Consider the following 24,143-nt stretch of genomic DNA (forward strand, 5'->3'; position numbering starts at 1 on the left):
GTCCTTCTACAGCCTAAGGTTAACAGCCTGGAACTTGAGAGGCAGCTGCTAAAGATGAGAGGGTTCTCAAACAAAGTGATTGGCACTCTACTACTAAGTAGAAAAAAGTCCACTACCTTCATCTATGCAAGAGTGTGGAAAAAATTTCTAAACCTCTACCCAACGGCCCTGTCAAACGAAATTCATATTCCTATAATTCTAGAATTTCTTCAAAAAGGGCGCGATCTAGGTCTGGCAGTCAGTACCTTAAAAGTACACATTTCTGCGCTGGGGGCATTATATGGTCACGATATCGCAGGTAATAAGTGGGTAGCCAGATTTGTTGCAGCATGCCAGAGGTCAGAGACAGTTCACATTCCCCATGTACCACCTTGGGATGTTAATTTAGTTCTCGAAGCTCTTAAAGATCACCCTTTTGAGCCTCTACATTCAGCTCACATAAAACATGTCTCCCTCAAGACAGCTCTTCTTGTCGCCTTAGTATCAGCGAGAAGAGTAAGTGACATACAGGCACTATCGATAGATCCTCCCTTTATGTCAGTCTTCCCAGACAGAGTTGTCCTAAAAACAGACCCTTCATACTTACCCAAAGTATGTACTAAATTTCACAGATCGCAAGAAATTTACCTTCCCTCCTTCTATGATAACTTTACAAGTCAGGAAGAACAAAAATACCACACATTAGATGTGAGGAGAGCCATATTAGCCTATTTGGATAGGACTAGCGCCTGGAGGAAGAGCAGGGCTCTCTTTGTTTCTTTCCAGGGTCATAGGAAAGGAGCTGGAATTACAAAGGGTACTTTATCTCGGTGGATTCGAGATGCAATATGTCTGGCCTATTCATCCAAAGGGGAGAATCCGCCTGAGACCGTAAGAGCACATTCCACCCGGGCGATTGCATCATCCTGGGCTGAACGAGCGGAGGTTCCGTTAGAACAGATATGTAAGGCCGCAACCTGGTCTTCACCTACTACCTTCTATAATCACTATAGATTAGACTTGTCTGCCTCATCTGACTTGTCCTTCGGTAGATCAGTCCTTAACACGGTGATCCCTCCCAAATGACTATCTCTGAAAGTCTCTCAAGTGGGTGCTGTCGTGGCGAAGAGAAAACACCGGATTACGTACCGGTAATGCTCTTTTATAGAGCCACGACAGCACCCCTTCACTTCCCACCCTTATAGGTTTATTTTGTTTAGGAGCACGGTTAAGGGTGTTCGGTTCTTGTAGTTGGCCACACTTAAGTTAACTAGTTATAAACGATGATATTGAATGACCTACTAAAATCTGGTGGGCGGTTCCTCGCAATCTCTGTAAACCCAACTGTGGGAGCGAGGGGGACCGCCCCTTTTATTCTCTCCATAGGGGTTTCCTGTTCCTAGGAGCGGATCCCCTCTCTCAAGTGGGTGCTGTCGTGGCTCTATAAAAGAGCATTACCGGTATGTAATCCGGTGTTTTTTTTTTATATATTGCAGCAGCATATGGGGCATATACTATGGAGCATCTTATGGGGGCCATAAACCATAATGGAGCAGTGTACGGAGCATATACTATGGAGCATCTTATGGGGGCCATAAACCATAATGGAGCAGTGTACGGGGGCCATAAACCATAATGGAGCAGTGTATGGGGGCATATACTATGGAGCATCTTATGGGGCCATAAACCATAATGGAGCAGTGTACGGGGGCATATACTATGGAGCATCTTATGGGGGCCATAAACCTTTATGGAGCAGTGTACGGGGGCATATACTATGGAGCATCTTATGGGGGCCATAAACCTTTATGGAGCAGTGTACGGGGGCATATACCATGGAGCATCTTATGGGGGCCATCAACCATAATGGAGCAGTGTACGGGGGGCATATACCATGGAGTATCTTATGGGGCCATAAACCATAATGGAGCAGTGTGCGGGGGGCATATACAATGGAGCATCTTATGGGGGCCATAAACCTTTATGGAACAGCGTACGGGGCATACACTATGGAGCATCTTATGGGGGCCATAAACCTTTATGGAGCAGTGTACGGGGGCATATACTATGGAGCATCTTATGGGGGCCATAAACCATAATGGAGCAGTGTATGGGGGCATATAGTATGGAGCATCTTATGGGGGCCATAAACCATAATGGAGCAGTGTACGGGGGCATATACAATGGAGCATCTTATGGGGCCATAAACCATAATGGAGCAGTGTACGGGGGCATATACCATGGAGCATCTTATGGGGCCCATAAACCTTTATGGAGCAGTGTACGGGGGCATATACCATGGCGCATCTTATGGGGGACATAAACCTTTATGGAGCAGTGTACGGGGGGCATATAGTATGGAGCATCTTATGGGGCCATAAACCATAATGGAGCAGTGTACGGGGGCATATACTATGGAGCATCTTATGGGGGCCATCAACCTTTAAGGAGCAGTGTACGGGGCATATACTATGGAGCATCTTATGGGGGCCATAAACCTTTATGGAGCAGTGTACGGGGCATATACTATCACATCATCAATAAACACTAGTGACCCAGTGCCACTGGCAGCCATGCATGCCCGCGCCATCACACTGCCTCCGCCGGGTTTATGCATGCCCGCGCCATCACACTGCCTCCACCGTGTTTTACAGATGATGTGGTATGCTTTGGATCATGAGCTGGACCGCGCCTTCACCATACTTTTCTCTCTCCATCATTCTGGTAGAGGTTGATCTTGGTTCCATCGGTCCACAGAATGTTCTTCCAGAACTGTGCGGCTTTTTTAGATGTTTTTAGCCTTTTTCTTCTTGATGCTTATGAGTGGCTGCACCGTGCAGTGAACCCTCTGTAGTTACTTTCATGCAGTCTTCTCTTTATGGTAGATTTGGATATTGATACGCCGACCTCCTGGAGAGTGTTGGTCACTTGGTCGGCTGTGGTGAAGGGGTTTCTCTTCACCATGGAGATTATTCTGCGATCATCCACCACTGTTGTCTTCCGTGGGCGCCCAGGTCTTTTTGCATTGATGAGTTCACCAGTGCTTTCTTTCTTTCTCAGGATGAACCAAACTGTAGATTTTGCCACTCCTAATATTGTAGCAGTTTCTCGGATGGGTTTTTTCTGTTTTCTCAGCTTAAGGATGGCTTGTTTCACCTGTATGGAGAGCTGCTTTACCGCATGTTTACTTCACATCAAAACCTTCCAAATGCAGCACCGCACCTCAAATCAACTCCAGGCCTTTTATGTGCTTAATTGAGAATGACATAACGAAGGGATTGCCCACACCTGTCCATGAAATAGCCTTGGAGTCAATTGTCCAATTACTTTTGGTCCCTTTAAAAACAGGGTGGCACATGTTAAGGAGCTGAAACTCCTAAACCCTTCATCCAATTTTAATGTGGATCCCTCAAATGATAGCTGAATGTCTGAACCTCAACTGCATCTGAATTGTTTTGTTTAAAATTCATTGTGGTAATGTCTATAACCAAAATTAGAAAAATGTTGTCTTTGTCCAAATATATATGGACCTAACTGTTCATAAACGCTGTTTAATAATTTGATCTTTCCTGGTGTAGAAGTAAGGATCATTGGCCTGTAGATGATTACACAGTACTATCTGATCCCTATTTCTGAGCTGTGTGATACTCCTCTGTAACATGGAAAGTGCACGTTATGGGGCCTATAGTTTGTGTAATGCACAATTGCAATACACCTTTCTTACAGGAGTGAAGGCACGGCGTTCAGTAAGAGACATATGACCTCTCTTCTAAGGGACTTGCACCTCCATGTGCTGCGCCAGAAATGCTACTCTAGTAAGAGACGGCAATAGCATTTCTGCTGTACAAAATCAGTACTTTTCATGAACTTCACAGACGTACATCGTTGTGCCCTTGTATTGCCTCAGCTCTGCGATTCAGGCTGGTGTAAAACCACCAAAAGTCACAAATTTTGTGAAAATCCACATTGCAGAAGAATTTTACAACTTTAAAAAACTTTAACCCCTCTTTTGTGCTGTCAAATCTTTGAATCGGCCCCCTATATGCCCAATAGGAAAGCGCCGGTGGCAATGGTTGGCCTCATGTGCCTCAGGTCACTCTCGGTTTCCTTTGTCTAGAGCAAATGATGGATTATGTATTTTTTCCAACCTCACTTGTTTGTTCTACAATGACTCTTTCTTGTTCTTCCAGCTGTTGCTGCACAGTGTAGCGGACCGTGTGAATTTAGGCTTAATCCCGACATCTGAGGCTGGTTATGCTGCAGCTTGTAGAGTCCTGAAGAAAAGCACTGGTGGCACACTGCACATTCACCACAATGTGGATACTTTCCGCAGCAGACAGGAGACGGGTGATAAAAGTGAAACGACCGCACCTGAAGGTGGAAGATCGCAGAAAATATTCTGGAGAAAGTGGGCAGAGGCTACTGAGATTAAAATTCGGGCGTTATTACAAGACATTCATAGCACCATATGGCAGACGCGCATTGTCCGTATCGAGAAGGTGAAGTCCTACGCACCATGGGTGGACCACGTCGTCTTGGACTTGGATTGTCGTCCATTACCCGAAACGTTCTAATGTTAATTTTCTTACTGCCATCATTGTATTTGATGATGTAAAGACTATTGGGTATTGTGCGTTAGTACTGAGGGTCTCGTCACGTTACATAAAGCAGAATGTGATTAACCCCGTACCATGGAAGGCTATATGTGCAGTCTGGGACTGGTAACACCAGAGCCAGCTGCTTTATGACTGCCATGTGCAGACAAACATCACATAAACCTCATTCTGCCTGTGATTTGGCTCTCACAGCTAATGTAGATGGAAAACAACAATAGTTATAGCTCTTTGAAGAACAGGAACAAAAGAAAACACAAAAAATCAGTTGTTGTGGCCATCACTGGTACCAGTAATAGTCTGTGGGGCTGTGCACAGGGCTGGGAGTTTTCACCCCACTGAATGTCAGAGATACATATCCGAATATGATCCGAGAGTGATCAGTCTGTGACGTATCCAGCATCCTCGGGTGATGCCAGTGCCATCACATGTTAGAAGGACTGTCAGAAAGAAGATGCTGGAGAATCCGAGAGTGATCAGTCTGTGACGTATCCAGCATCCTCGGGTGATGCCAGTGCCATCACATGTTACAAGGACTGTCAGAACGAAGATGCTGGAGAATCCGAGAGTGATCAGTCTGTGACGTATCCAGCATCCTCGGGTGATGCCAGTGCCATCACATGTTACATGGACTGTCAGAACGAAGATGCTGGAGAATCCGAGAGTGATCAGTCTGTGACGTATCCAGCATCCTCGGGTGATGCCAGTGCCATCACATGTTACAAGGACTGTCAGAAAGAAGATGCTGGAGAATCCGAGAGTGATCAGTCTGTGACGTATCCAGCATCCTCGGGTGATGCCAGTGCCATCACATGTTACAAGGACTGTCAGAAAGAAGATGCTGGAGAATCCGAGAGTGATCAGTCTGTGACGTATCCAGCATCCTCGGGTGATGCCAGTGCCATCACATGTTACAAGGACTGTCAGAACGAAGATGCTGGAGAATCCGAGAGTGATCAGTCTGTGACGTATCCAGTATCCTCGGGTGATGCCAGTGCCATCACATGTTACAAGGACTGTCAGAACGAAGATGCTGGAGAATCCGAGAGTGATCAGTCTGTGACGTATCCAGCATCCTCGGGTGATGCCAGTGCCATCACATGTTACAAGGACTGTCAGAAAGAAGATGCTGGAGAATCCGAGAGTGATCAGTCTGTGACGTATCCAGCATCCTCGGGTGATGCCAGTGCCATCACATGTTACAAGGACTGTCAGAAAGAAGATGCTGGAGAATCCGAGAGTGATCAGTCTGTGACGTATCCTCGGGTGATGCCAGTGCCATCACATGTTACAAGGACTGTCAGAACGAAGATGCTGGAGAATCCGAGAGTGATCAGTCTGTGACGTATCCAGCATCCTCGGGTGATGCCAGTGCCATCACATGTTACAAGGACTGTCAGAAAGAAGATGCTGGAGAATCCGAGAGTGATCAGTCTGTGACGCATCCTCGGGTGATGCCAGTGCCATCACATGTTACAAGGACTGTCAGAAAGAAGATGCTGGAGAATCCGAGAGTGATCAGTCTGTGACGTATCCAGCATCCTCGGGTGATGCCAGTGCCATCACATGTTACAAGGACTGTCAGAACGAAGATGCTGGAGAATCCGAGAGTGATCAGTCTGTGACGTATCCAGTATCCTCGGGTGATGCCAGTGCCATCACATGTTACAAGGACTGTCAGAACGAAGATGCTGGAGAATCCGAGAGTGATCAGTCTGTGACGTATCCAGCATCCTCGGGTGATGCCAGTGCCATCACATGTTAGAAGGACTGTCAGAACGAAGATGCTGGAGAATCCGAGAGTGATCAGTCTGTGACGTATCCAGCATCCTCGGGTGATGCCAGTGCCATCACATGTTACATGGACTGTCAGAACGAAGATGCTGGAGAATCCGAGAGTGATCAGTCTGTGACGTATCCTCGGGTGATGCCAGTGCCATCACATGTTACAAGGACTGTCAGAAAGAAGATGCTGGAGAATCCGAGAGTGATCAGTCTGTGACGTATCCAGCATCCTCGGGTGATGCCAGTGCCATCACATGTTACAAGGACTGTCAGAAAGAAGGTACGGGAGAATCCGAGCGTGATCAGTCTGTGACGTATCCTCGGGTGATGCCAGTGCCATCACATGTTACAAGGACTGTCAGAACAAAGATGCTGGAGAATCCGAGAGTGATCAGTCTGTGACGTATCCAGCATCCTCGGGTGATGCCAGTGCCATCACATGTCACAAGGACTGTCAGAAAGAAGATGCTGGAGAATCCGAGAGTGATCAGTCTGTGACGTATCCAGCATCCTCGGATGATGTCAGTGCCATCACATGTTACAAGGACTGTCAGAAAGAAGATGCTGGAGAATCCGAGAGTGATCAGTCTGTGACGTATCCAGCATCCTCGGGTGATGCCAGTGCCATCACATGTTACAAGGACTGTCAGAAAGAAGATGCTGGAGAATCCGAGAGTGATCAGTCTGTGACGTATCCAGCATCCTCGGATGATGTCAGTGCCATCACATGTTACAAGGACTGTCAGAAAGAAGATGCTGGAGAATCCGAGAGTGATCAGTCTGTGACGTATCCAGCATCCTCGGGTGATGCCAGTGCCATCACATGTTACAAGGACTGTCAGAAAGAAGATGCTGGAGAATCCGAGAGTGATCAGTCTGTGACGTATCCAGCATCCTCGGGTGATGCCAGTGCCATCACATGTTACAAGGACTGTCAGAAAGAAGATGCTGGAGAATCCGAGAGTGATCAGTCTGTGACGTATCCAGCATCCTCGGGTGATGCCAGTGCCATCACATGTTACAAGGACTGTCAGAAAGAAGATGCTGGAGAATCCGAGAGTGATCAGTCTGTGACGTATCCAGCATCCTCGGGTGATGCCAGTGCCATCACATGTTACAAGGACTGTCAGAACGAAGATGCTGGAGAATCCGAGAGTGATCAGTCTGTGACGCATCCTCGGGTGATGCCAGTGCCATCACATGTTACAAGGACTGTCAGAAAGAAGATGCTGGAGAATCCGAGAGTGATCAGTCTGTGACGTATCCAGCATCCTCGGGTGATGCCAGTGCCATCACATGTTACAAGGACTGTCAGAACGAAGATGCTGGAGAATCCGAGAGTGATCAGTTTGTGACGTATCCAGTATCCTCGGGTGATGCCAGTGCCATCACATGTTACAAGGACTGTCAGAACGAAGATGCTGGAGAATCCGAGAGTGATCAGTCTGTGACGTATCCAGCATCCTCGGGTGATGCCAGTGCCATCACATGTTAGAAGGACTGTCAGAACGAAGATGCTGGAGAATCCGAGAGTGATCAGTCTGTGACGTATCCAGCATCCTCGGGTGATGCCAGTGCCATCACACGTTACAAGGACTGTCAGAACGAAGATGCTGGAGAATCCGAGAGTGATCAGTCTGTGACGTATCCAGCATCCTCGGGTGATGCCAGTGCCATCACATGTTACAAGGACTGTCAGAACGAAGATGCTGGAGAATCCGAGAGTGATCAGTCTGTGACGTATCCAGCATCCTCGGGTGATGCCAGTGCCATCACACGTTACAAGGACTGTCAGAAAGAAGATGCTGGAGAATCCGAGAGTGATCAGTCTGTGACGTATCCTCGGGTGATGCCAGTGCCATCACATGTTACAAGGACTGTCAGAACAAAGATGCTGGAGAATCCGAGAGTGATCAGTCTGTGACGTATCCAGCATCCTCGGGTGATGCCAGTGCCATCACATGTTACAAGGACTGTCAGAAAGAAGATGCTGGAGAATCCGAGAGTGATCAGTCTGTGACGTATCCAGCATCCTCGGGTGATGCCAGTGCCATCACATGTTACAAGGACTGTCAGAAAGAAGATGCTGGAGAATCCGAGAGTGATCAGTCTGTGACGTATCCAGCATCCTCGGGTGATGCCAGTGCCATCACATGTTACAAGGACTGTCAGAACGAAGATGCTGGAGAATCCGAGAGTGATCAGTCTGTGACGTATCCAGCATCCTCGGGTGATGCCAGTGCCATCACATGTTACAAGGACTGTCAGAACGAAGATGCTGGAGAATCCGAGAGTGATCAGTCTGTGACGTATCCAGCATCCTCGGGTGATGCCAGTGCCATCTCATGTTACAAGGACTGTCAGAACGAAGATGCTGGAGAATCCGAGAGTGATCAGTCTGTGACGTATCCAGCATCCTCGGGTGATGCCAGTGCCATCACACGTTACAAGGACTGTCAGAAAGAAGATGCTGGAGAATCCGAGAGTGATCAGTCTGTGACGTATCCAGCATCCTCGGGTGATGCCAGTGCCATCACATGTTACAAGGACTGTCAGAACGAAGATGCTGGAGAATCCGAGAGTGATCAGTCTGTGACGTATCCAGCATCCTCGGGTGATGCCAGTGCCATCACATGTTACAAGGACTGTCAGAACGAAGATGCTGGAGAATCCGAGAGTGATCAGTCTGTGACGTATCCAGCATCCTCGGGTGATGCCAGTGCCATCACATGTTACAAGGACTGTCAGAACGAAGATGCTGGAGAATCCGAGAGTGATCAGTCTGTGACGTATCCAGCATCCTCGGGTGATGCCAGTGCCATCACATGTTACAAGGACTGTCAGAACGAAGATGCTGGAGAATCCGAGAATGATCAGTCTGTGACGTATCCAGCATCCTCGGGTGATGCCAGTGCCATCACATGTTACAAGGACTGTCAGAAAGAAGATGCTGGAGAATCCGAGAGTGATCAGTCTGTGACGTATCCAGCATCCTCGGGTGATGCCAGTGCCATCACATGTTACAAGGACTGTCAGAAAGAAGATGCTGGAGAATCCGAGAGTGATCAGTCTGTGACGTATCCAGCATCCTCGGGTGATGCCAGTGCCATCACATGTTACAAGGACTGTCAGAACGAAGATGCTGGAGAATCCGAGAGTGATCAGTCTGTGACGTATCCTCGGGTGATGCCAGTGCCATCACATGTTACAAGGACTGTCAGAAAGAAGATGCTGGAGAATCCGAGAGTGATCAGTCTGTGACGTATCCAGCATCCTCGGGTGATGCCAGTGCCATCACATGTTACAAGGACTGTCAGAACGAAGATGCTGGAGAATCCGAGAGTGATCAGTCTGTGACGCATCCTCGGGTGATGCCAGTGCCATCACATGTTACAAGGACTGTCAGAAAGAAGATGCTGGAGAATCCGAGAGTGATCAGTCTGTGACGTATCCAGCATCCTCGGGTGATGCCAGTGCCATCACATGTTACAAGGACTGTCAGAACGAAGATGCTGGAGAATCCGAGAGTGATCAGTTTGTGACGTATCCAGTATCCTCGGGTGATGCCAGTGCCATCACATGTTACAAGGACTGTCAGAACGAAGATGCTGGAGAATCCGAGAGTGATCAGTCTGTGACGTATCCAGCATCCTCGGGTGATGCCAGTGCCATCACATGTTAGAAGGACTGTCAGAACGAAGATGCTGGAGAATCCGAGAGTGATCAGTCTGTGACGTATCCAGCATCCTCGGGTGATGCCAGTGCCATCACACGTTACAAGGACTGTCAGAACGAAGATGCTGGAGAATCCGAGAGTGATCAGTCTGTGACGTATCCAGCATCCTCGGGTGATGCCAGTGCCATCACATGTTACAAGGACTGTCAGAAAGAAGATGCTGGAGAATCCGAGAGTGATCAGTCTGTGACGTATCCAGCATCCCCGGGTGATGCCAGTGCCATCACATGTTACAAGGACTGTCAGAACGAAGATGCTGGAGAATCCGAGAGTGATCAGTCTGTGACGTATCCAGCATCCTCGGGTGATGCCAGTGCCATCACACGTTACAAGGACTGTCAGAAAGAAGATGCTGGAGAATCCGAGAGTGATCAGTCTGTGACGTATCCAGCATCCTCGGGTGATGCCAGTGCCATCACACGTTACAAGGACTGTCAGAAAGAAGATGCTGGAGAATCCGAGAGTGATCAGTCTGTGACGTATCCTCGGGTGATGCCAGTGCCATCACATGTTACAAGGACTGTCAGAACAAAGATGCTGGAGAATCCGAGAGTGATCAGTCTGTGACGTATCCAGCATCCTCGGGTGATGCCAGTGCCATCACATGTTACAAGGACTGTCAGAAAGAAGATGCTGGAGAATCCGAGAGTGATCAGTCTGTGACGTATCCAGCATCCTCGGATGATGTCAGTGCCATCACATGTTACAAGGACTGTCAGAAAGAAGATGCTGGAGAATCCGAGAGTGATCAGTCTGTGACGTATCCAGCATCCTCGGGTGATGCCAGTGCCATCACATGTTACAAGGACTGTCAGAAAGAAGATGCTGGAGAATCCGAGAGTGATCAGTCTGTGACGTATCCAGCATCCTCGGGTGATGCCAGTGCCATCACATGTTACAAGGACTGTCAGAACGAAGATGCTGGAGAATCCGAGAGTGATCAGTCTGTGACGTATCCAGCATCCTCGGGTGATGCCAGTGCCATCACATGTTACAAGGACTGTCAGAACGAAGATGCTGGAGAATCCGAGAGTGATCAGTCTGTGACGTATCCAGCATCCTCGGGTGATGCCAGTGCCATCTCATGTTACAAGGACTGTCAGAACGAAGATGCTGGAGAATCCGAGAGTGATCAGTCTGTGACGTATCCAGCATCCTCGGGTGATGCCAGTGCCATCACATGTTACAAGGACTGTCAGAACGAAGATGCTGGAGAATCCGAGAATGATCAGTCTGTGACGTATCCAGCATCCTCGGGTGATGCCAGTGCCATCACATGTTACACGGACTGTCAGAAAGAAGATGCTGGAGAATCCGAGAGTGATCAGTCTGTGACGTATCCAGCATCCTCGGGTGATATGCCAGTGCCATCACATGTTACAAGGACTGTCAGAACGAAGATGCTGGAGAATCCGAGAGTGATCAGTCTGTGACGTATCCAGCATCCTCGGGTGATGCCAGTGCCATCACATGTTACAAGGACTGTCAGAACGAAGATGCTGGAGAATCCGAGAATGATCAGTCTGTGACGTATCCAGCATCCTCGGGTGATGCCAGTGCCATCACATGTTACAAGGACTGTCAGAACGAAGATGCTGGAGAATCCGAGAGTGATCAGTTTGTGACGTATCCAGTATCCTCGGGTGATGCCAGTGCCATCACATGTTACAAGGACTGTCAGAACGAAGATGCTGGAGAATCCGAGAGTGATCAGTCTGTGACGTATCCAGCATCCTCGGGTGATGCCAGTGCCATCACATGTTAGAAGGACTGTCAGAACGAAGATGCTGGAGAATCCGAGAGTGATCAGTCTGTGACGTATCCAGCATCCTCGGGTGATGCCAGTGCCATCACACGTTACAAGGACTGTCAGAACGAAGATGCTGGAGAATCCGAGAGTGATCAGTCTGTGACGTATCCAGCATCCTCGGGTGATGCCAGTGCCATCACATGTTACAAGGACTGTCAGAAAGAAGATGCTGGAGAATCCGAGAGTGATCAGTCTGTGACGTATCCAGCATCCTCGGGTGATGCCAGTGCCATCACATGTTACAAGGACTGTCAGAACAAAGATGCTGGAGAATCCGAGAGTGATCAGTCTGTGACGTATCCAGCATCCTCGGGTGATGCCAGTGCCATCACATGTTACAAGGACTGTCAGAACGAAGATGCTGGAGAATCCGAGAGTGATCAGTCTGTGACGTATCCACCATCCTCGGGTGATGCCAGTGCCATCACATGTTACAAGGACTGTCAGAAAGAAGATGCTGGAGAATCCGAGAGTGATCAGTCTGTGACGTATCCTCGGGTGATGCCAGTGCCATCACATGTTACAAGGACTGTCAGAAAGAAGATGCTGGAGAATCCGAGAGTGATCAGTCTGTGACGTATCCAGCATCCTCGGGTGATGCCAGTGCCATCACATGTTACAAGGACTGTCAGAACGAAGATGCTGGAGAATCCGAGAGTGATCAGTCTGTGACGTATCCACCATCCTCGGGTGATGCCAGTGCCATCACATGTTACAAGGACTGTCAGAAAGAAGATGCTGGAGAATCCGAGAGTGATCAGTCTGTGACGTATCCTCGGGTGATGCCAGTGCCATCACATGTTACAAGGACTGTCAGAAAGAAGATGCTGGAGAATCCGAGAGTGATCAGTCTGTGACGTATCCAGCATCCTCGGGTGATGCCAGTGCCATCACATGTTACAAGGACTGTCAGAAAGAAGATGCTGGAGAATCCGAGAGTGATCAGTCTGTGACGTATCCAGCATCCTCGGGTGATATGTCAGTGCCATCACATGTTACAAGGACTGTCAGAACGAAGATGCTGGAGAATCCGAGAGTGATCAGTCTGTGACGTATCCAGCATCCTCGGGTGATGCCAGTGCCATCACATGTTACAAGGACTGTCAGAAACAAGATGCTGGAGAATCCGAGAGTGATCAGTCTGTGACGTATCCAGCATCCTCGGGTGATGCCAGTGCCATCACATGTTACAAGGACTGTCAGAACGAAGATGCTGGAGAATCCGAGAGTGATCAGTCTGTGACGTATCCAGCATCCTCGGGTGATGCCAGTGCCATCACATGTTACAAGGACTGTCAGAATGAAGATGCTGGAGAATCCGAGAGTGATCAGTCTGTGACGCATCCTCGGGTGATGCCAGTGCCATCACATGTTACAAGGACTGTCAGAAAGAAGATGCTGGAGAATCCGAGAGTGATCAGTCTGTGACGTATCCAGCATCCTCGGGTGATGCCAGTGCCATCACATGTTACAAGGACTGTCAGAACGAAGATGCTGGAGAATCCGAGAGTGATCAGTCTGTGACGTATCCAGCATCCTCGGGTGATGCCAGTGCCATCACATGTTACAAGGACTGTCAGAACGAAGATGCTGGAGAATCCGAGAGTGATCAGTCTGTGACGTATCCTCGGGTGATGCCAGTGCCATCACATGTTACAAGGACTGTCAGAAAGAAAATGCTGGAGAATCCGAGAGTGATCAGTCTGTGACGTATCCAGCATCCTCGGGTGATGCCAGTGCCATCTCATGTTACAAGGACTGTCAGAAAGCAGATGCTGGAGAATCCGAGAGTGATCAGTCTGTGACGTATCCAGCATCCTCGGGTGATATGCCAGTGCCATCACATGTTACAAGGACTGTCAGAAAGAAGATGCTGGAGAATCCGAGAGTGATCAGTCTGTGACGTATCCAGCATCCTCGGGTGATGCCAGTGCCATCACATGTTACAAGGACTGTCAGAACGAAGATGCTGGAGAATCCGAGAGTGATCAGTCTGTGACGTATCCAGCATCCTCTGGTGATGCCAGTGCCATCACATGTTACAAGGACTGTCAGAACGAAGATGCTGGAGAATCCGAGAGTGATCAGTCTGTGACGTATCCAGCATCCTCGGGTGATGCCAGTGCCATCACATGTTACAAGGACTGTCAGAAACAAGATGCTGGAGAATCCGAGAGTGATCAGTCTGTGACGTATCCAGCATCCTCGGGTGATGCCAGTGCCATCACATGTTACAAGGACTGTCAGAAAGAAGATGCTGGAGAATCCGAGAGTGATCAGTCTGTGACGTATCCAGCATCCTCGGGTGATGCCAGTGCCATCACATGTTACAAGGACTGTCAGAACGAAGATGCTGGAGAATCCGAGAGTGATCAGTCTGTGACGTATCCAGCATCCTCGGGTGATGCCAGTGCCATCACATGTTACAAGGACTGTCAGAATGAAGATGCTGGAGAATCCGAGAGTGATCAGTCTGTGACGCATCCTCGGGTGATGCCAGTGCCATCACATGTTACAAGGACTGTCAGAAAGAAGATGCTGGAGAATCCGAGAGTGATCAGTCTGTGACGTATCCAGCATCCTCGGGTGATGCCAGTGCCATCACATGTTACAAGGACTGTCAGAACGAAGATGCTGGAGAATCCGAGAGTGATCAGTCTGTGACGTATCCAGCATCCTCGGGTGATGCCAGTGCCATCACATGTTACAAGGACTGTCAGAACGAAGATGCTGGAGAATCCGAGAGTGATCAGTCTGTGACGTATCCTCGGGTGATGCCAGTGCCATCACATGTTACAAGGACTGTCAGAAAGAAGATGCTGGAGAATCCGAGAGTGATCAGTCTGTGACGTATCCAGCATCCTCGGGTGATGCCAGTGCCATCACATGTTACAAGGACTGTCAGAACTAAGATGCTGGAGAATCCGAGAGTGATCAGTCTGTGACGTATCCAGCATCCTCGGGTGATGCCAGTGCCATCACATGTTACAAGGACTGTCAGAACGAAGATGCTGGAGAATCCGAGAGTGATCAGTCTGTGACGTATCCAGCATCCTCGGGTGATGCCAGTGCCATCACATGTTACAAGGACTGTCAGAATGAAGATGCTGGAGAATCCGAGAGTGATCAGTCTGTGACGTATCCAGCATCCTCGGGTGATGCCAGTGCCATCTCATGTTACAAGGACTGTCAGAAAGAAGATGCTGGAGAATCCGAGAGTGATCAGTCTGTGATGTATCCAGCATCCTCTGGTGATGTCAGTGCCATCACATGTTACAAGGACTGTCAGAACGAAGATGCTGGAGAATCCGAGAGTGATCAGTCTGTGACGTATCCAGCATCCTCGGGTGATGCCAGTGCCATCACATGTTACAAGGACTGTCAGAAAGAAGATGCTGGAGAATCCGAGAGTGATCAGTCTGTGACGTATCCAGCATCCTCGGGTGATGCCAGTGCCATCACATGTTACAAGTACTGTCAGAACGAAGATGCTGGAGAATCCGAGAGTGATCAGTCTGTGACGTATCCAGCATCCTCGGGTGATGCCAGTGCCATCACATGTTACAAGGACTGTCAGAAAGAAGATGCTGGAGAATCCGAGAGTGATCAGTCTGTGACGTATCCAGCATCCTCGGGTGATGCCAGTGCCATCACATGTTACAAGGACTGTCAGAACGAAGATGCTGGAGAATCCGAGAGTGATCAGTCTGTGACGTATCCAGCATCCTCGGGTGATGCCAGTGCCATCACATGTTACAAGGACTGTCAGAAAGAAGATGCTGGAGAATCCGAGAGTGATCAGTCTGTGACGTATCCAGCATCCTCGGGTGATGCCAGTGCCATCACATGTTACAAGGACTGTCAGAACGAAGATGCTGGAGAATCCGAGAGTGATCAGTCTGTGACGTATCCAGCATCCTCGGGTGATGCCAGTGCCATCACATGTTACAAGGACTGTCAGAACGAAGATGCTGGAGAATCCGAGAGTGATCAGTCTGTGACGTATCCTCGGGTGATGCCAGTGCCATCACATGTTACAAGTACTGTCAGAACGAAGATGCTGGAGAATCCGAGAGTGATCAGTCTGTGACGTATCCAGCATCCTCGGGTGATGCCAGTGCCATCACATGTTACAAGGACTGTCAGAACGAAGATGCTGGAGAATCCGAGAGTGATCAGTCTGTGACGTATCCAGCATCCTCGGGTGATGCCAGTGCCATCACATGTTACAAGGACTGTCAGAAAGAAGATGCTGGAGAATCCGAGAGTGATCAGTCTGTGACGTATCCTCGGGTGATGCCAGTGCCATCACATGTTACAAGGACTGTCAGAAAGAAGATGCTGGAGAATCCGAGAGTCATCAGTCTGTGACGTATCCAGCATCCTCGGGTGATGCCAGTGCCATCACATGTTACAAGGACTGTCAGAACGAAGATGCTAGAGAATCCGAGAGTGATCAGTCTGTGACGTATCCTCGGGTGATGCCAGTGCCATCACATGTTACAAGTACTGTCAGAACGAAGATGCTGGAGAATCCGAGAGTGATCAGTCTGTGACGTATCCAGTATCCTCGGGTGATGCCAGTGCCATCACATGTTACAAGGACTGTCAGAAAGAAGATGCTGGAGAATCCGAGAGTGATCAGTCTGTGACGTATCCAGCATCCTCGGGTGATGCCAGTGCCATCACATGTTACAAGGACTGTCAGAAAGAAGATGCTGGAGAATCCGAGAGTGATCAGTCTGTGACGTATCCAGCATCCTCGGGTGATGCCAGTGCCATCACATGTTACAAGGACTGTCAGAAAGAAGATGCTGGAGAATCCGAGAGTGATCAGTCTGTGACGTATCCAGCATCCTCGGGTGATGCCAGTGCCATCACATGTTACAAGGACTGTCAGAACGAAGATGCTGGAGAATCCGAGAGTGATCAGTCTGTGACGTATCCAGCATCCTCGGGTGATGCCAGTGCCATCACATGTTACAAGGACTGTCAGAACGAAGATGCTGGAGAATCCGAGAGTGATCAGTCTGTAACGTATCCAGCATCCTCGGGTGATGCCAGTGCCATCACATGTTACAAGGACTGTCAGAAAGAAGATGCTGGAGAATCCGAGAGTGATCAGTCTGTGACGTATCCAGCATCCTCGGGTGATGCCAGTGCCATCACATGTTAGAAGGACTGTCAGAAAGAAGATGCTGGAGAATCCGAGAGTGATCAGTCTGTGACGTATCCTCGGGTGATGCCAGTGCCATCACATGTTACAAGGACTGTCAGAACGAAGATGCTGGAGAATCCGAGAGTGATCAGTCTGTGACGTATCCAGCATCCTCGGGTGATGCCAGTGCCATCACATGTTACAAGGACTGTCAGAACGAAGATGCTGGAGAATCCGAGAGTGATCAGTCTGTGACGTATCCTCGGGTGATGCCAGTGCCATCACATGTTACAAGTACTGTCAGAACGAAGATACTGGAGAATCCGAGAGTGATCAGTCTGTGACGTATCCTCGGGTGATGCCAGTGCCATCACATGTTACAAGGACTGTCAGAAAGAAGATGCTGGAGAATCCGAGAGTGATCAGTCTGTGACGTATCCAGCATCCTCGGGTGATGCCAGTGCCATCACATGTTACAAGGACTGTCAGAACGAAGATGCTGGAGAATCCGAGAGTGATCAGTCTGTGACGTATCCTCGGGTGATGCCAGTGCCATCACATGTTACAAGTACTGTCAGAACGAAGATGCTGGAGAATCCGAGAGTGATCAGTCTGTGACGTATCCAGTATCCTCGGGTGATATGCCAGTGCCATCACATGTTACAAGGACTGTCAGAAAGAAGATGCTGGAGAATCCGAGAGTGATCAGTCTGTGACGTATCCAGCATCCTCGGGTGATGTCAGTGCCATCACATGTTACATGGACTGTCAGAACGAAGATGCTGGAGAATCCGAGAGTGATCAGTCTGTGACGTATCCAGCATCCTCGGGTGATGCCAGTGCCATCACATGTTACAAGGACTGTCAGAACGAAGATGCTGGAGAATCCGAGAATGATCAGTCTGTGACGTATCCAGCATCCTCGGGTGATGCCAGTGCCATCACATGTTAGAAGGACTGTCAGAACGAAGATGCTGGAGAATCCGAGAATGATCAGTCTGTGACGTATCCAGCATCCTCGGGTGATGCCAGTGCCATCACATGTTACAAGGACTGTCAGAACGAAGATGCTGGAGAATCCGAGAGTGATCAGTCTGTGACGTATCCAGCATCCTCGGGTGATGCCAGTGCCATCACATGTTAGAAGGACTGTCAGAACGAAGATGCTGGAGAATCCGAGAGTGATCAGTCTGTGACGTATCCAGCATCCTCGGGTGATGCCAGTGCCATCACATGTTACAAGGACTGTCAGAACGAAGATGCTGGAGAATCCGAGAATGATCAGTCTGTGACGTATCCAGCATCCTCGGGTGATGCCAGTGCCATCACATGTTACAAGGACTGTCAGAACGAAGATGCTGGAGAATCCGAGAGTGATCAGTCTGTGACGTATCCAGCATCCTCGGGTGATGCCAGTGCCATCACATGTTAGAAGGACTGTCAGAACGAAGATGCTGGAGAATCCGAGAGTGATCAGTCTGTGACGTATCCAGCATCCTCGGGTGATGCCAGTGCCATCACATGTTACAAGGACTGTCAGAACGAAGATGCTGGAGAATCCGAGAGTGATCAGTCTGTGACGTATCCAGTATCCTCGGGTGATGCCAGTGCCATCACATGTTACAAGGACTGTCAGAACGAAGATGCTGGAGAATCCGAGAGTGATCAGTCTGTGACGTATCCAGCATCCTCGGGTGATGCCAGTGCCATCACATGTTACAAGGACTGTCAGAACGAAGATGCTGGAGAATCCGAGAGTGATCAGTCTGTGACGTATCCAGTATCCTCGGGTGATGCCAGTGCCATCACATGTTAGAAGGACTGTCAGAACGAAGATGCTGGAGAATCCGAGAGTGATCAGTCTGTGACGTATCCTCGGGTGATGCCAGTGCCATCACATGTTAGAAGGACTGTCAGAACGAAGATGCTGGAGAATCCGAGAGTGATCAGTCTGTGACGTATCCAGCATCCTCGGGTGATGCCAGTGCCATCACATGTTACAAGGACTGTCAGAACGAAGATGCTGGAGAATCCGAGAGTGATCAGTCTGTGACGTATCCAGCATCCTCGGGTGATGCCAGTGCCATCACATGTTACAAGGACTGTCAGAAAGAAGATGCTGGAGAATCCGAGAGTAATCAGTCTGTGACGTATCCAGTATCCTCGGGTGATGCCAGTGCCATCACATGTTACAAGGACTGTCAGAAAGAAGATGCTGGAGAATCCGAGAGTGATCAGTCTGTGACGTATCCAGCATCCTCGGGTGATGCCAGTGCCATCACATGTTACAAGGACTGTCAGAAAGAAGATGCTGGAGAATCCGAGAATGATCAGTCTGTGACGTATCCAGCATCCTCGGGTGATGCCAGTGCCATCACATGTTAGAAGGACTGTCAGAAAGAAGATGCTGGAGAATCCGAGAGTGATCAGTCTGTGACGTATCCAGCATCCTCGGGTGATGCCAGTGCCATCACATGTTACAAGGACTGTCAGAAAGAAGATGCTGGAGAATCCGAGAATGATCAGTCTGTGACGTATCCAGCATCCTCGGGTGATGCCAGTGCCATCACATGTTAGAAGGACTGTCAGAAAGAAGATGCTGGAGAATCCGAGAGTGATCAGTCTGTGACGTATCCAGCATCCTCGGGTGATGCCAGTGCCATCACATGTTACAAGGACTGTCAGAAAGAAGATGCTGGAGAATCCGAGAGTGATCAGTCTGTGACGTATCCAGCATCCTCGGATGATGCCAGTGCCATCACATGTTACAAGGACTGTCAGAACGAAGATGCTGGAGAATCCGAGAGTGATCAGTCTGTGACGTATCCAGCATCCTCGGGTGATGCCAGTGCCATCACATGTTACAAGGACAGTCAGAACGAAGATGCTGGAGAATCCGAGAGTGATAAGTCTGTGACGTATCCAGCATCCTCGGGTGATGCCAGTGCCATCACATGTTACAAGGACTGTCAGAACGAAGATGCTGGAGAATCCGAGAGTGATCAGTCTGTGACGTATCCAGCATCCTCGGATGATGCCAGTGCCATCACATGTTACAAGGACTGTCAGAACGAAGATGCTGGAGAATCCGAGAGTGATCAGTCTGTGACGTATCCAGCATCCTCGGGTGATGCCAGTGCCATCACATGTTACAAGGACTGTCAGAACGAAGATGCTGGAGAATCCGAGAGTGATAAGTCTGTGACGTATCCAGGATCGTCGGTGATGTCAGTGCCAGGGCCGGATTTAAGAAGTGGGTGTCCCGGGGCCCATTTTTCAAGGTGTTGCAATATGTAATGCAAAAACACAAAATGAAACGAACGCAAGTTTATTTACAGAAATCATTTACGCAGAGTAATTCAGGTAAAATCATTCATTTTTTACAATCCAGACTTTCCTTGATTTTCGTGCTGCAAAATCACTAATGATGTCACTAAAGTCCAATTCACGCAGTATATCTGACTCGATGCTCATGATAGCCCAATTTACAAGTTGTTCCTGCTTCATGGATGTCCTTAATCGGTTTTCATCTAATTTGAGCTTTGAGAAGCTGCAGTTTGTTACCATCAAAATTAGATATATCCTTAGAGCTATCTCAATATTTGGGAAAGTGTCCTGCACACCCTTTTCCATGATAAGCTTGTACATGAAAAGTTCAGTGCTGATATCTTTTTGCTCCTCGTCTGTGAATAAATTGGCAAATGTTACAAACTGACACAGTTCATCGATAAATGTAGTGTCCAAGTCATCTTAATAAGACCGGACGAGTTGCTCTGCTGTGGCCTTAAGCTCGTCTGAAGACAGTTCTTTCAGATGGCTAAAAACGCTAAATTTGCTTGATATACCTTTATATGCTTGAAGATGTTGGTCAAGAGAAGCGATAAACTCATCAATGATGGGCAAGAAAGTTTCTGTTTTGCATTTTTCAGAAGGGCTGAGTTGTACTTCTTCCGTATGGCCATAATCCAATGGATTGAGACACACGTTTCGGCGCCTGGGTCGAGTTATCGTCTGAACACACTCAGATGAACCAGACAGCTTTTCGCCTTGCTTCTCATAAATTTTGATGGTCACGCTCTGATGCGACAGATCATACTCACCCACTGCGGCACTGTGAAGAATGAACCACTTCACCTCTGGATCTTTAGTGACTGAAGATCCAGAGTGAAGTCCTGCCGCGCTCCATGGTGGAGAATCCTCTTCTCGGACCGACATTGTGGCTCCGCCTCCTTCCTCGAGCTGAACAAACTCTCATCTGATCTAATCCGAGGGATCGATCATATAGCTGTACAGGTAGCGCCTAGAAGCTTCTGTTGGGATCGGAATAGGCTGCCGCATGCTATAAGCTAAGTATTAGGTACAGGGAGGGTACTAAGGAAGTCTGGCTAGGCTAGCCAGGTCAGTAGATGCTGACGCAGGTCAGGTGCCATGACTGTGCCGCTCTGCGCCAGCCACTGAGATGCAGGACCATAGCCAGGTCCCTACACTTTCAATAGTTTCTCTTTTGTTAAATGTTCCTTATCATTAGAAATGGTTCACAGCAAAGAGACGTATTTTACATGTTTTGAGATATTTATCTTTATATTGGTGGGAGGCCCCGACTTGGTGGGTGGCCCTGGCCCCCTTGGGCCCCCCCTAAATCCGGGCCTGGTCAGTGCAATCACATGTTCATGGACTGTCAGAAAGAAGGTGCTGGAGAATCCAAGAGTGATCAGTCTGTAACGTATCCAGCATCCTGTTTGCGTTCTAACCCAATGTCAGATATGCCAGATCACCAGTCAGGCCAAATCTGGAGGATACGCCCTTAATTGACAAGCGCTTGGAGAAAAAGGGAACCGTACTCACGTTTTGTGAGCAAGTCACGTTTATCTGATCTAATGGAGCAAGAGGCAGTATTTCATACCATTTACAATAAATGTAACTCATAATGTAATTCATGTAGCCCCCACCCTGTTACCCCGGGTCATGCTGACCTTTATTTCCCACGTACCCAGAACATGTGGCTGACTATTGAGAACATATACAGGTCCTTCTCAAAAAATTAGCATATAGTGTTAAATTTCATTATTTACCATAATATAATGATTACAATTAAACTTTCATATATTATAGATTCATTATCCACCAACTGAAATTTGTCAGGTCTTTTATTGTTTTAATACTGATGATTTTGGCATACAACTCCTGATAACCCAAAAAACCTGTCTCAATAAATTAGCATATTTCACCCATCCAATCAAATACAAGTGTTTTTTAATAACAAACAAAAAACTCATCAAATAATAATGTTCAGTTATGCACTCAATACTTGGTCGGGAATCCTTTGGCAGAAATGACTGCTTCAATGCGGCGTGGCATGGAGGCAATCAGCCTGTGACACTGCTGAGATGTTATGGAGGCCCAGGATGCTTCAATAGCGGCCTTAAGCTCATCCAGAGTGTTGGGTCTTGCGTCTCTCAACTTTCTCTTCACAATATCCCACAGATTCTCTATGGGGTTCAGGTCAGGAGAGTTGGCAGGCCAATTGAGCACAGTAATACCATGGTCAGTAAACCATTTACCAGTGGTTTTGGCACTGTGAGCAGGTGCCAGGTCGTGCTGAAAAATGAAATCTTCATCTCCATAAAGCATTTCAGCCGATGGAAGCATGAAGTGCTCCAAAATCTCCTGATAGCTAGCTGCATTGACCCTGCCCTTGATGAAACACAGTGGACCAACACCAGCAGCTGACATGGCACCACACACCATCACTGACTGTGGGTACTTGACACTGGACTTCAGGCATTTTGGCATTTCCTTCTCCCCAGTCTTCCTCCAGACTCTGGCACCTTGATTACCGAATGACATGCAAAATTTGCTTTCATCAGAAAAAAGTACTTGGGACCACTTAGCAACAGTCCAGTGCTGCTTCTCTGTAGCCCAGGTCAGGCGCCTCTGCCGCTGTTTATGGTTCAAAAGTGGCTTTACCTGGGGAATGCGGCACCTGTAGCCCATTTCCTGCACACGCCTGTGCACGGTGGCTCTGGATGTTTCCACACCAGACTCAGTCCACTGCTTCCTCAGGTTCCCCAAGGTCTGGAATCGGTCCTTCTCCACAATCTTCCTCAGGGTCCGGTCTCCTTGTTTCCTTCCAACAGACTTACCATTGAGGTGCCTTGATACAGCACTCTGGGAACAGCCTATTTGTTGAGAAATTTCTTTCTGGGTCTTACCCTCTTGCTTGAGGGTGTCAATGATGGCCTTCTTGACATCTGTCAGGTCGCTAGTCTTACCCATGATGGGGGTTTTGAGTAATGAACCAGGCAGGGAGTTTATAAAAGCCTCAGGTATCTTTTGCATGTGTTTAGAGTTAATTAGTTGATTCATAAGATTAGGGTAATAGGTCGTTTAGAGAACCTTTTCTTGATATGCTAATTTATTGAGACAGGTTTTTTGGGTTATCAGGAGTTGTATGCCAAAATCATCAGTATTAAAACAATAAAAGACCTGACAAATTTCAGTTGGTGGATAATGAATCTATAATATATGAAAGTTTAATTGTAATCATTACATTATGGGAAATAATGAAATTTAACACTATATGCTAATTTTTTGAGAAGGACCTGTATGATAAGAAGTATAGTCTCCTTGAAGAGGACTACTACATCATGACTAAACACATTCTAGCAATTAAAGGCAAAGCATTAACCCTTCTATATCTATATTTCTGGACTGTTAAAATGAAGATGCTGGAGAATCCGTGAGTGATCAGTCTGTGACGTATCCAGCATCCTCGGGTGATGTCAGTGCCATCACATGTTCATGGACTGTCTGAAGGTACGGGAGAATCCGAGAGTAATGAGTCTGTGACATAGCACTGACATAACCCAAGGATGCTGGATATCACATCTTCATGGACTGTCAGAAAGAAGGTGCTTAAGAATCCGAGAGTGATCAGTCTGTGACCTATTCAACATCGTCAGGTGATGTCAGTGAAATCACATGTTCATGGACTGTCAGAAGGTACGGGAGAATCCAACAGTGATCAGTCTGTGACTTATCCAGCATCCTTGGGTGATGCCA

General features: G+C 48.1%; 1 protein-coding gene across 4 annotated transcripts in view; it reads left to right on the plus strand.

Annotated features, from left to right (window-relative positions):
* TRMT12 (tRNA methyltransferase 12 homolog) overlaps window positions 1–4,661 on the plus strand; it is a 137,093-nt gene extending 132,432 nt beyond the window's left edge. For 3 of the 4 annotated variants that reach the window (XM_069728704.1, XM_069728702.1, XM_069728703.1), the window contains exon 8: window positions 4,170–4,661. In XM_069728704.1, the coding sequence (XP_069584805.1) occupies window positions 4,170–4,553 (384 nt within the window). In that variant the 3' untranslated portion in view covers window positions 4,554–4,661. Of the gene's footprint in view, window positions 1–18; window positions 1,440–4,169 lie in introns of all 4 variants that reach the window. The other variant, XR_011312562.1, reaches the window with a different exon arrangement.
* Window positions 4,662–24,143: the final 19,482 nt, after the last annotated feature.

Source organism: Ranitomeya imitator, chromosome 5 (genome assembly GCF_032444005.1).
Source record: "Ranitomeya imitator isolate aRanImi1 chromosome 5, aRanImi1.pri, whole genome shotgun sequence".
Taxonomy (NCBI): Eukaryota; Metazoa; Chordata; class Amphibia; order Anura; family Dendrobatidae; genus Ranitomeya; species Ranitomeya imitator.